This window comes from Stegodyphus dumicola, chromosome X1 (genome assembly GCF_044657685.1).
Source record: "Stegodyphus dumicola isolate Sdum_Otavi_A_Nest chromosome X1, ASM4465768v1".
NCBI lineage: Eukaryota > Metazoa > Arthropoda > Arachnida > Araneae > Eresidae > Stegodyphus > Stegodyphus dumicola.
Genome location: NC_140780.1, coordinates 214,218,193 through 214,233,909, shown reverse-complemented (window position 1 = coordinate 214,233,909; position 15,717 = coordinate 214,218,193). Strand labels below are relative to the sequence as shown.

General features: G+C 35.3%; 1 protein-coding gene across 2 annotated transcripts in view; it reads right to left on the bottom strand.

Annotated features, from left to right (window-relative positions):
* Window positions 1–15,717, bottom strand: part of cv-c (RhoGTPase activating protein) — a 411,227-nt gene that overhangs the window by 48,137 nt on the left and 347,373 nt on the right. For both annotated transcript variants that reach the window (XM_085808436.1, XM_035351983.2), the window contains exons 7-10: window positions 13,208–13,279; window positions 11,992–12,073; window positions 10,558–10,621; window positions 8,985–10,041 (exon numbers count right to left, since the gene is read on the bottom strand). In XM_085808436.1, the coding sequence (XP_085664562.1) occupies window positions 8,985–10,041; window positions 10,558–10,621; window positions 11,992–12,073; window positions 13,208–13,279 (1,275 nt within the window). The remainder of the gene's footprint in view (window positions 1–8,984; window positions 10,042–10,557; window positions 10,622–11,991; window positions 12,074–13,207; window positions 13,280–15,717) is intronic.

Below are 15,717 nucleotides of genomic sequence, written 5' to 3'. Positions count from 1 at the left end.
TTGGACATGAATACAAATGCTGTTTCGACAGCTTCAATATTACAACAGATGCTCGAAGTTTGCACCATCTGACGCCAAAAATGCCTGACACCGACGGACCACTGATTGCCGAACATGTTCAAACACCCCGAACACATGTCTTGCCACGAAATCCATTACAGACACAACAGGATCGTGATACACGACGCTTATGATGGCTCCTCACAAAAAGAAATCAAGGCTCAATAAATTCGGCGTGCGTGGGGGGCCAGGGAACCGGTCCACCACGCCCAATCCATCGATCTGGGAATGACCTGTCCAGATGGCTACGAACATCCAGTCCAAAATGAGTCCACTTCTGAATGACCCGTAGTCGCACAAATTCTGATGCAGACGTGGTGTGGTTGATGTCTGTCGGGGAGCCGTTCTCGATAAATGCGTGCAGCGGGTCGTCCATTACCCTCAGCTATTCCATACACTAAGTGCATTGTCTGCAAGCTCTCCGTTCGTATAGCGTTCCATGTTCTTCATACGGTGCCTACCACTCGAATGAAGCAATCCTCAGTTTCCACTAGCAGTCGCCTGTAGAGCAACCCCCGGCGGCGTACAGTGACGTTTCTGGGCATGGGTTCCTATGCAATTCTTAATCCTTATGATGTGTCCTACTTCCCCTAGAAGTTCCATTGGGAAGGTAGGGTCCAAATCAAGTTCACGCACAGTTATTTTATATTGGAATGAACTGTCCAAACTTCTACATTCTAGACAAGCTACAGACGTGGAAAAGTTACGATACTCAAAAATGAAATAAAATAAAAAACACATTAAAAAAAAACAGAATAAATAAAATCTGAAAGGTTTCAGATTTTAAATTACGTCCAAAGGGGCGTTTTTTTTACATTTTGTGCGTTATCTTTATTTATTAAATATCATCTTCGCACTTAAAACCATAAAATCCAGTTCAACAGCAATATCGCAAGATAATTTTAAAATGAACACATCTTTAGAATTTTCGATACAGGGTCTCGCGCGCTAGAGATAAAAATGTTTTTTTCCCGTACAGTGTTGCCATTTCTCGCTTTGAAATCGTTTAGTTTGTTAATCAAAAATTCGTTGAAGTGTTAAAAAACATGAAATCGATAATAAAACAAATTTCAAATTAGGGCTTCCACATAACCATATTTTATGGAAGATTAAGTAATTCAAATTTTGATGGCTCACCATATTCTATGGAAGATTAAGTTATTCAAATTTTGATGGCTCTACGTACCGTTGTTTTATCACAATGCGAGAAACATACATACATTCATGCAGATTCTTCAATTTCTTTAAAAGTAATATAGGGCGATTTGGTGGCAAAAATTTGAAAAGTGAAACAACGCTTATCGTGAATCGACGCAAAATGCCAAAACGAAGTGTTTCTGGGCAAATTGCCCCTTTGGACTAATAAACAGGATTATTATCAAGTCTACATCAAAAAATTATTTGAAAATAGATATTTGCATGTCGTACTTTTTAATTTAATATGCAATACTTATTTAATATTAGTTATTATATATTTTTTAATACTTGAAAGATATTATTCTAATTCAGTGATGTCTTGCAATCTATTTCTCACTATTTAAAATCTATTTTCTTTGCTTTTTATGTTTTATGCAAGATAACTGTATTAGAAATTGAAATAGTCTGTTTCATATATTCACCCCCTATGTTATTATCGCGACGAATTTTAAATTCTAGTTTCAACTACTAATTATTTATCTCTTATATTTATTTAATGAGTCCGAAAAAAAGATCTTGTACCTTGCAAAACTGCACCTGTTCAATTTCTCGAAAATGAAAATAAAAAGTATGCTAGACGACAAACTGATGAAAAATTTGGCATTCATCGAATAATCTTATTCATAAAGCATTATTCAAGAATGAGGATTACATCTGAACTCCGACAAAAAAATTTAATAGAAAAATTAGATCTGAGAACGCAAAGAAAATTGATGAAGATATGCTTACTGAACAGAGAGCCAACTTCATCAAATTCAAACGATGAATGATCTATCGGTTTGGAAATATCAGCTGGAATAGTAAGAAATATGTTATTTAACAACGAATTAAAAGCTTGTAGGCCCAAAGAAATGGGTGAAAGGAACGTGTTATGGCTAAAGCTACAAAACCGTATATTTCAGAAAAAGGTGAGTAAAGCATTCATTTTTTTTTATTATACTTAGATGAACTTATTTATTTTTAAGTAGAATCTTATTTTTGACATACCAGTATATTTTTTACTAAAAAAATAACAGAAATGAGATTAGTTATCTTTAAGAACATTTCGTGAATGAATCGACTTTCTCTATTACGACAGAAACATCAGGAAATATTTATAGACGATCAGAAGACATCTTAAAAGTAGAATGCATTCAATACACTGCAAAGCAATGAATGTCAATAGTACAATAAACATCAAAGATTAGGAAAATTACATTTTGTGAAAGGAACCTATCAGACTAGAATAATATAGCCCATGTTTTAAACTCGACTTCTATTTCAAATACGACACTAGTATTCAGAAAAGGGGGGGAATAAACGTCATTTCATGTATAAATAATGTACTTTCACATAAAGATAAAATTTCTTCTATTTCTTTAACTAAAAATAATGTAAAAGCATTGCCTTCACCGAGAAATATTTTGAGTCCACAGATTTTCATTTGAATATGAATCTGAACGATAATTTGTGGCCCATTGTTTTTAAAAAGAAAATTGAAACAAAATAAAGTAGCTATCAGAGTGGAGCCTATACCTAAAGCCTTATTCAAATATGGCTCCATGATACAGATATTAAAAAAAAAAAAAAAAAAAATTAAAAAAAAAACTGCTAAACATGTCAAAATGTTAAAAAAAAAATGGTTCTTTTGCAAAATAACCGTCAAATGGTTCTTTTGCAATATAATCGTCAGTATATTAAAATGTCTGTATAATAAGCTAAATTAAATAATTTTTCAGTATTTGTACCTCTAATAAAGTAAACAAGCTCAATCAAATATAAAATGGTTGCACTGCTTGCTGTGAAAAATTAAGGAGGATGTCAAATCTCGTTTCGCAAGCCTAGAGATAGAAAATCTGGCCTGTTACAAAGTTATTACAGGATCACCTGATTACTGTCAAAATACATCCAAAAATGTATTTAATGTGCAGTAATTACTAGTCATACGTCGACGATATACATCACACTGTAGAATGCATTGCTTTGACACCAAAATATGGCTATAAACGAAGTTCTGTCTAATCGAATTATATTTTTATTCGATATGGTGAATACCAAGCTTGTTTAGAATTTGCCCCGCTTTCATATTTTACAAGCAAGTTTTAAACTGTATACAGCACTCTTCGCATTCGTATTCGTATTCAGGACTGGGAGGGCAAAAACATGTCCCAAGGCAAGAGCCTCTAGAGCAGGGTTTCTCAAACTTTTTCAGTCGCGAGCCCCTTTTATGAGTGAGATTTTTTCGCGAGCCCCAGAACCCCATAATATTTACAAAAATTTTGTCGGCCTCCATAAGTATTGCGCAAATCTGACACACGCGTGAGTGAAACTGTCAATTTTTCACTTGTATTGTAATATACTCGTATTACAGTTTTAGGTCATTAACTTAAATTTTTAATTTTAATACATAGAACAATGTGAAAATTTTAAATATGTAACAGACGAAATGAAAGCGTCACGTGCAAAGCAAGGAAAATGAACGTTTATATTATAAAAATGCGTCGAAACGTTTTCGTTTTTTTTCTTTGTCTGCATTGTCTTATCTTTATATCTATTTTCAGATACACTGTGTAAAAATATTTGGTAATTGTAAAATTATTATAATCAGTTAAAGAAATCTCAAAATATACGTGGTAATAAAGATAAATATATGTGGTATTCATCACACAGGACAAAAATGTCGTCAAATGTAACAGAAATACGTCTGTTTTCATGCTTGTGTCAAAGCAATGCATTCTGTAATCGTCATATATCCGATGACATATAAATGGCAATTAATACGAATTAGTCCATTTCTGATAGTCGACTGATTGTAATTCGACGATGACGATATAGTCAAAATCTTGAGCTTTTCTTTCTTTTAGATATTACAACTCCCCCAATTTTCTGCTAAGAAATACTGCAACTGGTGTTCTTCAATTGAGCAGTTTTACTTTAGAGAAGAAAGACATAATATGTATAACCTGAAACCGTTCGTTGTGAAATAAAACGGGCACTTGTTTCAAAACATACGGACTATGAAATCTTTTATAGACGGCTTATTTACTTGGCGACTGAAAAATTTCACTGCGGAGGAAATAAATAAGTAATTATTAATACACGGTAGAATATTTCAATGTTTGCAGAAATGGTGGGAATCATTCATTTTCAGATTTCTATATTAAAAAAAAACTATAAAAATTACGAAATAAAAGTTTTAATTCGGCTCCCATACTTATATTTAGGAAAATTTTATACTCATTAAAATATAAAAGAAAAACAAGAAGTCTGATTCCGGGACTACAAAAATTGACCGAGATAACTAATTTCAAAAATTCACGTCATTTTCCACTTGCCTTGAGGGAACGATTAATAAATAAATTAGAATAGTTCGAGGTGGATTATTCATCTTAAATGCAATTTAACGATAAGTTTCCAAAGTTAAAAAGTTACTGATGTTTGATCACTTTAATCACACACATAATCTAATAATCACAGAAAAATTCCTTAAATTAGAAATATTTATAATTTATGCATATAACGTTATGAGTTGTCTACATGCCAGTACTGATGCCTGCCAGTGTTTTCTAGAGTACGAATTCTAGAAGAATTTTTTTCTACTTGGATATATATATCTTCTAAGACGAACAGTTCCGAAAATAAAAGCCCGGTATGGACTTTTGGGAACACAATGTATATGCCCATCAGAACTGCTACAGCATATAACATGATTCAGCATGACGTTATTACTAAGTTCTAAAGCCCATAGGAGTTACATATTTTGTACCACTGTAAGCATCGGCAACACTCAAGTTTAGTGATCATTGGCTTATGCGCGTCTAACGTGTTCCTCAAGTTTCCCCATAGAATTAAGTGCATTTATCTTTCAGCAAATACTACGATTACTGGCGTCTTTCCTAGATGTCAATTGAAATTTCGAACGAAACTTGACGGCTTCACCACATATCAAAAGCATCATCGGTTCCTCTCTGCCAATTTTTCCTAGCAGAGGGCTACCAATTTTTTTTTAGCAGAGGTCGGTGTTGGCATTTTATAACTTCCTTACGCCTCCATATCACCAGTAGACCATTCTTCCTTCTAAGGCTAGATACTTGCTTCATATCACTCACAGCTGCACGCGGCATTTAAAATGTGGCAAAAATCTCACGGAAGGAACGACCGAATAGGTGGGCACCAGTGATTACACTTTTTTCAATCTTACAAGCTGTCTTCTTATGTCCATTTGCAGCTGAAGCTAATATATATTTCTACCGAATGCTTAAGGTTTTTTACAAGCTCACTATAAGCATTAACATCGTAACAGCAATTTTCTTATATTTACCTTACAAGGGGTGTCAATAATACATTATATTATAATTTAGGTACAATACGAGTATAACCGATGGTGCAATAACAATTTATTAACCCTTAAACAGTCGCGTGGTACACCGATTATGAGATTCCTTTAACTCTAGAAAAGTTAAGTGCTACTTCTAATACACACAAAATGAAACTGCAATAAAAAGTTCTGCATCTTTCTTATGCACTGAAAAAATTGTAAGCTAAGATAAATAGTTTTAGGAAACATGGATGTGAAAAACTTAACAGCATAAATTTACACCATAAAACTTTTATAGCAATAATTCTGATCTTTAAACAAACATTTTTATACCGACCTACGTCCTCCTTAACTATTTCAGTGCAATAATTAGATGTAACTTTCTGGCATTTTGCATATGAAATGGTTGTACTGTTATTTAGTAAAACATTAGAAGTAACTGTTAGGAAACTGTACAGTTTGCTGGAGAAATTCGTCCCGCCGCACACAAGTTCTGAAAAGATTTACTTTTAGAAAACTCTGTTTTTATCTAACTGAGCTCACATGTATTCTCGAACGTGAAAAGCAGACTCAAAAAGTCACTTAGTCATGATGCTCACTGCCAGGATATGATGAAAAATTTGTCAGTCTTTTGCGACTAATGAAAGGTTAATTACATAGTACTATTTTATTACATTAAATAGTAATTTATTGCATTGTTAATTATTAAACAGTGTAGAAATTTATTTGTGTAACATATTTCGTAATGCTAATACTCAAAATTTATTAGAAAATTTATAACTGCTATTCATTATTAAAAGTTAAACTGACACATTTACAGGAAATTTATTAGCTTTAACACATTATGCATTACGAATGAGTCGTCTGTAGAACGCAGGTGGTTTTTCTTCTCTCAGAATTTTATAGTCATTTTAAAACTAATGTAAGAAAATATGGTTATGTACTCCAGCCTTTGTTATCATCGAACTATGGTTGATTGCTGATGCACAATGCACTGTTTGAAACGTAGTCAGAAGGGGTTGGAACTAGTTTGACCAGAGCGGGAAACTACACTGCTGACCATTAAAATTGCAACACCATGAAGGAAACCAAATAAAAAAAACGATATTTATTGTATGTAAATAGTATAGCACGAAGATAAAATGATTGAATTTGTAAGCAGCGTGGGGGTTTACAAGTTGCGAAATCAGTAGAAACAGCTACCACTACTGGTAGCAAAAACGGCTTTCCGGTTAATGCATGGAGTCGAACTGGGCTTCGATGACAGAAACGGGCAATTCATTCCATGCTGCTTCAAGTCTACGCCACACTTCATCAACCATATTAGCTGGAAAGGGATGGCGGGGCAGACTTTCAGCCACCCATGACCAGATGTTTTCAGTGGATGACAGATCTGGAGACCGTATAGGCCAGGACAACAAATGAATACCCTGTGTATTAGGTAGGTCAAAACACGACGTACAACATGTGATCTTGCATTATCTTGTTGGAAGATGGTGTTTGGCAGGCCTCGAATATAGGGCACCACCGCTGTACGTAAAATGCCAGAAATGTACCTATCTGCGTTCAAATTACGGTCGATCCAAACTAGAGATGTGCATGTCGTGTACCCAATGGCTGCCCAAGCCATCACACCAGGTGCAGAGTGTTCCTAGGCCGAGATCCAACGGAAGGATGCGAATTGCGGTCTCCTGGGAGCCTCCAGATATGTATACGGACATCATCAAGATACAGCACGCAGAACCGAGATTCGACTGAAAAGACGACATTGTACCATTCCTGTACCCAACTTTGTCGTTCGGCGCACCAGAGTCGCCATCTCTCGCTATGCTGCATTGTCCAAAAAAAAAAAAAAAGCCGAAGTGATGGACGGCGTGCTCATGGCCCACACTGCTGCAAACGTCGACGCACCGTACGACCTGATACTGGGCGTGCTGCAAACATGCCCATTTCCTGACTAATGGTCCGTGATATGGTTGTATGGTTTTGTAGGGCTGATCTCTCAATATGTCTGTCCTCTCAGGCGCATGGGGGGTCAGTATGACCCTCAGCAATCCACTGATTCCATAGTCGCATGACAGTGGTTGGATGGCAACCAGTGCGACGGGCGATATCACGGAATGATAATCCAGACTCCTGATAGGCAACGATGCTGCCTCTATCGGATTCCGACACTTGCTGATAAGCATTTTTTCTTATTATTCGAGGCATAATACGATCTTCAGAGCAAACTCTGACTTCGCAAACCGCTTTCCGAATGAGAAATCCACTACATGACTTTTCTTTTATGCAGTGCTTCAGATGTCATTTCTCCCTCCTGCGCTGTCTAAATGCGCTGAAATTCTAATCATTTGCATATCCCAACCTCTTTTTCCTTTCATGTCATTCTGACGTTCATCAGATCACTCCTTCGTGGTGTTGCAATTTTAATTGTCAGCAGTGTAATTCAGATTACTAAAATTTTAAAATTTGTTGCCGATGATAATTTTTTACAAAAATGGTAATTAAGTATTAAGTAGTGTTGACCATGGTTAGGACTGCTTGAATTTTGTAACATGCGTTGACAATTTATCGATCATCTTGGCACGTTTAAATAACAGGGAGGGGGGTACCATTAAGAAAGTACCATTATTATTTTATGCTGCATGAATCACGCAGTTATAATTTTTTACTCGTTTTGAAACCACTGATATCAGCGCACAATGGCACGTCAAGACCATCGGTGCCTCGCAATTTCCCGAATTCCCAAAGGCTCCATTCGCCCGTCTGTAGTAAGAAGGTACACGAATTTCGGAGTATTCTCGGTCATCTTGATCTTGCTTAGTACTATCTCCAAAGTTGGAAGAACATGCGACAATTTATAAATTTAAAGAGATTAAACAGCTGAAAGATATATTTTTGGATATATACATGCTGAATGGGCTTTCGTGCAAGACTTTCCGCCAAAATACGTATTTCTGTTTTTGGAAATGATAAGGACACCTTCATCAGCTTTGAAGCTAACATTTAGACTCAGAAGAATTTACACTAAAGCCATTTTCCTTTCCCTGAGTAATGTTAGAAAAAAGTTAAATAATTTTAAGTAATTAGGTAACAGATTATTTCTTTTCAAATATTTTTCAGGATTATATCTTTGCGGCTGAAACAATAATCTACTTTGCTAAATGCTTCTTCAGTAAAAACAATACCAATTCTCAATCTTCACTAGAGGTTCAATACTTAATACACTTAAAATAAATACAAGAATAAAAAGCTAAAAAAAAAAAATTACCATAAAATAAAATATTAATAAATACTCTGTGAAGCCAGTATACAAATAATATTCCGTTATTTAATTCATTCTTATGCAAATATTTTATATAATAGACAGGTTAAATTTTGGTAAAATTAATTAAAAAAAGTTAAATATATTAAAAACGTATATACTCACATGTGTTTGTCTGCCTAGGTATCCTATCTAAGCTTTCAGCATACAAATCATTAAACACCACCAGGGGAGCACAGATATTATCATAATAGCTACCTCTTTTATCACAAAAGTTCTCATACTCTTGATTAGTATTATAATCTGGATGTAACAAATTTCCCTTTTGCAATGCACCAAGTTTCAGGCTGCCTGAATGCCTTGCCTCTTTTTTATCCGGATTTAAAGGTAAGTTATCTGGTGTAGATGTTATCGTCACAGACGCCTGGGGTGTAATATATTGCTTAACGGGTTTAGTATCATTGCTATTTGCATCTTTCCATCTTTCAGATATAAGAAACATGTGGCATTCAGAGTCACTGTGTGCACTCGTATTCTCAGTTCCCTTAGGAAGATTTACCCCTCCGACTTTCTTTGCACTTTGTTGTGAGCTCAAACACGTACCATCTGTAGGCTTCTGCGACCTTAGAAATTGAGGGGAAGAAGTTAAACTGCTTGATGAGCTTCCATCAGTTCCACAATGAACTGCAGTAACATTTTCCATTTTATTGGTATCGAGTATTTTCTTCTTTCGTTTTCCTTTCAAACTTTCCATTCGTCTCAGTAAAGCTTTAGCACCTTCTTTGACTCTGTCACTGCCACTTCTCCGCAAACTTCGGCGTTCTGGTACATCATCAGAAGCTAAACTGAGAGTGCCACCAGAGCCTGAACTTGAACCCGGACTACAGTCACCAATATGTCCTGAAGGTGACATAGATATCCTTTCAGGTTTAAGTAAACTAGATCTTCTTATGCTGTCTGGACTACTATGCTGTTCATCAATAAAAACACTATCATGACTACTACAATACGCCTCTTCTGGACTAAGATATTTTCTGCCGGGTGCAGGTAACAAATGACCAGATAATTTAGTTGTTGGTTCGCTCGGTGGATCATTAGGTACGTAATCTGTTATTCCATCAGATGGTGAAGGTATTCGAGACCATCGCCGACTAGAACGCTGAAATTCCCAGTTTTCACTTAAAGCGTACTGTTCTTCTTCATCACTTTCATCAACACGTAACTGTGAAAAAGGGGGAAAAAAGAGCTAAATTAGCAGCAAAATAAAACACCAGAATAATATTACAACAAAATACGCAGTCTTCTTAACTAAAATTAATTAGCACAAAAATTATTAGTATTTATAAAACAACAAATAAGTTGCGTTTGATAGTAACAAGCCAGTTATAGAAGATCACATTGTTATGAAAAAGTATATTAAATGGAAGTATTTCACGCAGGACTGAAACAGAAATATTATCTTGCATTCTTTTCACTTCCATGCAAGATAAAATAAATCATTTTAGTGAAATCCTGAAAACTTATTATGGCATTTAAAGACAGGTTCAAATAAATATGATGTTAAGTAAAAGGCTGCATTTTTAAAACTATAAAAGATAATCAAATTAAACCAGTTTTAATTAATTAAGAAATAGATTAACTTTAATATATAAAGATTTTCAAAATTGCCAGCCCATTGCAATATATGAAAGCAGCCAGAAATTCAAAATATATAAGAAAATTACGAGAATAAACTCACCGATTTGCGAGGTACGTGATCCACGAATTTCATTTTAGCACACCTGTTCAGGGTATTCAGCCTCCTAAGAAAACACACGAGGTTGTAAAATAGGGATGTTAGGAATGTAAAGGGACACAATTTTCGTGCCCAAATTATTAATCAAGAAGTAAATTAAATCAAGGAATTTATCAAGAAGTAAACAAAATGTTTCATGAAATTTGATGTGGGAAAATATATATTTTTACACCTGATCAATATAAAATAAAAAATACGGCTACTTATTGATCACGTATAATGCTCATGAAACCATGGACAGTCCTGAATTCAGCCAAGAAATACTGCATTTTTAGATCCAGAAGAAAGTATGATCAATTTCCAAGCAGTAAGGTCATTCCCTTAATCCTAGGAATATTCTGAAGGAATCCTTACATTGTTTACAACAGTGTTAAGAAATATGTAAGGAAAAGGTTCCATTCTGTCAACAAAGACATTTCTTAATCCTCGCAAGGTTCTCGAAGAGATCATGGGTTTTGCAACCATCTTCTTAAAGCTTCCTATAGACACATTCTGGGAACTCAGCTTTCGATATCTGTCGACTACTTCCATCTTATGAATAACCTAACTTCTCATGGACCATCTACGTACACTATCATTACTGTATATAAAAGCTAACAGAATGCCGAAAAGTTTCCTAACAAGGCTTTACATAAGGCTCTAATCTCAACGTTGTGGGAATCAAGAAACTTTAAGGGAAATGAGTACTAGGAGATTCCGGATGTCTGCTATGTCCAGATGACAACTCGCTAAAATCAGATCTGGCTCGTCACTGCACAGCACACAAGCTTACCATCATTTCAAAAGGACGCTTTTCTTGTGGAGCGAACTGCAACTGATTAGGTTTCTTGGATTAAGACCTCTCTCGCTGCATTTTCCATACTGAGATAAGAATTTCAGAGGTAGTTGTCTGACTGTCGATTTCATACTATGAAGAAAAGTTAAATGTAAACAGAGTTCCTTTCTATTTATATTATTCTCACTGGAGTTCTTGTCCTTACGTTTTAGTTATTGCTGGAGTTTACTGCAACTGTTCAAACAGAACTGTGCAAATTCGCTCAGAAACATTTAGATATTTCAGTTCGAAACTGCTCAGTTTCGGTGCTCCTAAATGTTTTTGAATTTATAAAATTAATAAGCCATCATTTGAATCAAGAAATCCTTTGAGGCAGTGAAACAGCTATAAAGCTTTTCTACAGCTCATTTGTATATTTTACATATTATTGGCATTAACAACTAAATATTTAAAATCCGAGTCCTTGAAATTGGGAACACAAAAAATCATTATTAATTCTTGTACTGATATGATGCCAAAAGCAAACTAGTCATAAAATGTTTTTCAGAATAGATAAAGTTATGCTGTTTCTATAATAAACTACAAACGCATTTTAATCTTACCTGAATAAGGACTGAATCGAATCAGGATGAAGAAAAGCATGATCTTTCTGTACAATGGATATATCAATAGGAAACTGGTTATCTAAAATAATAATAATAGTAAAGTTTAATTATATTATAGTATTTAGAGAAACATTTGTAAATCAGGAAATAATATGAAGCGATTTTGATTACAGTTGTGGTTAATTAATCGCTGCAGACATGAGTGTTCTATCTGCCTAAAAATTGGGATGCCATTTTGAACGACTTTCAAAGGATAACTAGCTCGTGATTTCCTAACACTTGGGACGACCAGACTGTTTTATTCGCTATTTTTAAACTAAATACACTGTTAAACACTTTTCCTCCTCAACTTAAATTAGATGGTCTTTCGTTTTAAAAGATTCCAATAAGCTCAGCATTTTAAATTATTATAACATAGCTAGAAACTGGAATGCTAAATCAGGAACGTTCCAAGAAAGGATAAAAACAATACAGCTAAGAAGCAGAAAACATACATAATTCTCAATATACATACTGGATGCGATGCGAAGCTGCAACAAGCACATACTTGCATGCACGCACACAATGCTGCGCATGTTTACATTACATTACAGACCATTATGATTATACGAGGAAGTTTCAGTAGCTTATTAGGCTGGAATAAACGTTCATTTGCGACCAGGATATCAAAATTACAAGTCCGAATGAAATATATCGAAAATGAAATGCAAGAAAACGTGTGCGTGTCTGTGATTACTCTTAGAAGCGGAAAGAAATTATGATGAAAATGACACGAAAGCTCGGAAATCATATATTTTGCGAACGACATTTTGTTTCAACTAAGCCGGTCCCCCCATAAAAAAAACTGCCATTAACGCATCATCAGCAATTAAGAAATTCGTACTTTATTAATCTACTGCTCTGTCCGCATAAGATAAAATAAACGTAGTGTTGTAAGATTTGTTTTGTAATCTTTAAGGGAACTTAAGATCACATCTAGTAATATAAGACCAGATATTGAGATACAGATATCACTAAAGATTCTCTGTTACTAACCAAATTTTTATCAAAAAACTTTGATGAAAAATTATTCATTTATTTAATTCTTTCTATTGAAACGGCTGTTAAAATCAAAGGCTAAAAACGTCATTATAACAGGTTGATAATGAAATTCATTCTTAATGATATAAAGCACACGTATTTAAATATGTGCATGGAAAAAAAAGAAACATACCTTCGTACATCTGAGCATATTGAGGGAATCCAGCAGCACGCAGCCAAGTGCACGCTTCAATAGCTTGGAGTTCTGCAATAAAGAAAAAATATCATTACAAAATGCAATTCAATACACACTGTTATTGGCAGCGTAATGAAAAAAGTCTCAAGAGCGGTTTGGGGGGAGCACCAACGGGCAAGCGGTAAAACAGCTGATCATGGGTAGTTCGACCTGGGTTTCAAACTCAGTGAATAGGCTGGCTACATGGGCTGTTTCGTAGTTTTCCCTATATGTACGTGGGTATGACTCCCTTCCGTAAAATTCTCTGTATGCCACCCATGAAGGCAGCCTGTATTGTGTTTTGTTAACATAAATATAAAGCCAATGTCTTTTATGCGCTCGAACGAATAGGCAATAGTCTTCTACATGCTCGCAATGTCGAAACGCAGTGTATATTACAGAGGGGAAGAAAGATATATCGTTAATTAACAAATAGTATTGCTATAGAATTTTGTGTCAAATTTACAGAAAAATGGTTAGAAAACGCCAGAGATGATAAAAACAACATATAGTGAAAAAGAAATAGACATATTAAAGTAGTGGAAGTATATAAGGAGGTAAACACAGTTGGTAAGTTGAGCTGAAAACTGGGAGCTCATCATCTCTGAACAAATGGAACGCAGAGCAATTGGAGACATTGTTGGAAAGAGACAGACGTTTATAGTTTTCTGATATATCATTTAAACTGAATATAGGATATGAAGATAACACAAAAATATTCAGAAACACCTGAAAATGTCTCATGACTGTACAACATGGATAACATGCTCATTAAACTGAAAACAAGATCCATCGCATTGATGTTACCAGGCACTTGTTCGACAAGTGAGAAAAGATCCCCGAGTTCTTCAGCATAATAATTATCAAAGACGTATCCAAGATCAGACATTATGATCCAAATCAAAACTCCAATCGAGCATAAGAAAACACAACAATTCACTCTCTCTCCAGAAATTCCGGGTTTCTCGTTTCTCAAAAATGTAAATGTTTATTTTATTTCTTGTATTTTAATATTCGCGGAATAATACTATAGCACTATTTTCCATGGACACAAACTTTAAATGAATTATTTTGATAATGTTCGGCAAGTTCGCTTAAAAGAAGCAATTTAAAAAAAAATGACCTGAAGAGGCTCTTCGAAACAATCCTCCATACAGACCAGATCTCGCAAGCTGTGATATTTGGATTTTTCCAGGCCCCTAAGAACATGTTAACAGGAAGGAAGCTTAGTGCAGGTCAGGAGGAGAAAGCTGCCACATCCAATACCTTACAAGGACACTCAGAAAACAGTCAGAAACAAGTGTCTGAAAAAATAGTGGGTCGATGGCAGAGGTGAACAGCATGTGAAAGCTGCTATTTTGAAAAGGAAAACACACTTAACTCTTGATGACTCGGATTTTGAATAGTAATTTCTGTCCATGAAATTTCATGACAGCTTCCGTATTTTTCAACATGTTTCGAAAATAAAGGCGAATAATTTAGATATAATTATTAACAGGTTAGTAATAATATATTCATCGCCCAGCATTAAGTTATATTTATGTAAGCCTTTCTTAGACCAAAATCTGAAAAACTATTATACAAACATGGCTCCGTTTTCTGGGGTGGAAGCTATCATGTCGCAAAGGTAAATCGAATTCTCAAGAGAAAAAGAAAAGCGTACCTTATTTCTAAACAATTATTTTTATTAAAAATATATTAATCCCCTTTCTTGCTCACCTGTAAGATCTGTCCCCCCCCCCAAAAAAAAGCAGTAAAATCCATCAAAAGAAAACCTGAAAGGGGACTGCTTCATAAAGTTGTTTATTTAATTATGTCAAAGCACTCGAGGGCTATCTGCCTAAGCGGAGGGATGCCTTCGTGGAGGTCCTTCTAGGCTCGTATACATATTACACATGGGAACACCATGAAAACAACCATGCAGCCAGCCCGTTCGCCTGGATTCGAAACCCGGACCGATCTACCAGTGCTCGGCGACATTACCGCAGGTCGGCCTTGCTTCATAAAGGTGCCGCATCATAAGGGGGCTATCACGTTTATGTAAGCGGCCAGCTGTTCGAAAAGGCAGAAATCTGCATAAATGCGCCTCGGCATAAAAGTGCGCCCACCAATCATGAAGATCAGTCTCTAACTTGAAAACAGCAACTCGGTAACCGTCTGTTGGAACTTTTCATAGGATAGAGGGCGCTGTTGCGCCAAAGGAATTCTGTTTTTCTTTACATTATGTAACAGTAGTTCGCCATTGCGATGTATGTGTATTGCTGTGATATATTTTGGTGCTTTCATTAAATATAAATGAAAGATATCGTCATGAATTTTTTGTATCCAAATCAAGATCAAATTTACCACTGATGCATATTCGTCGAAACAAAATTAGCGTTCGAACAAGAATCGTCAAGTTATTACTAGCCTTTCGAACTACGCATTAGTATCGTTATTCGCTTCGTAACATGTGGTGCATCGGCCGG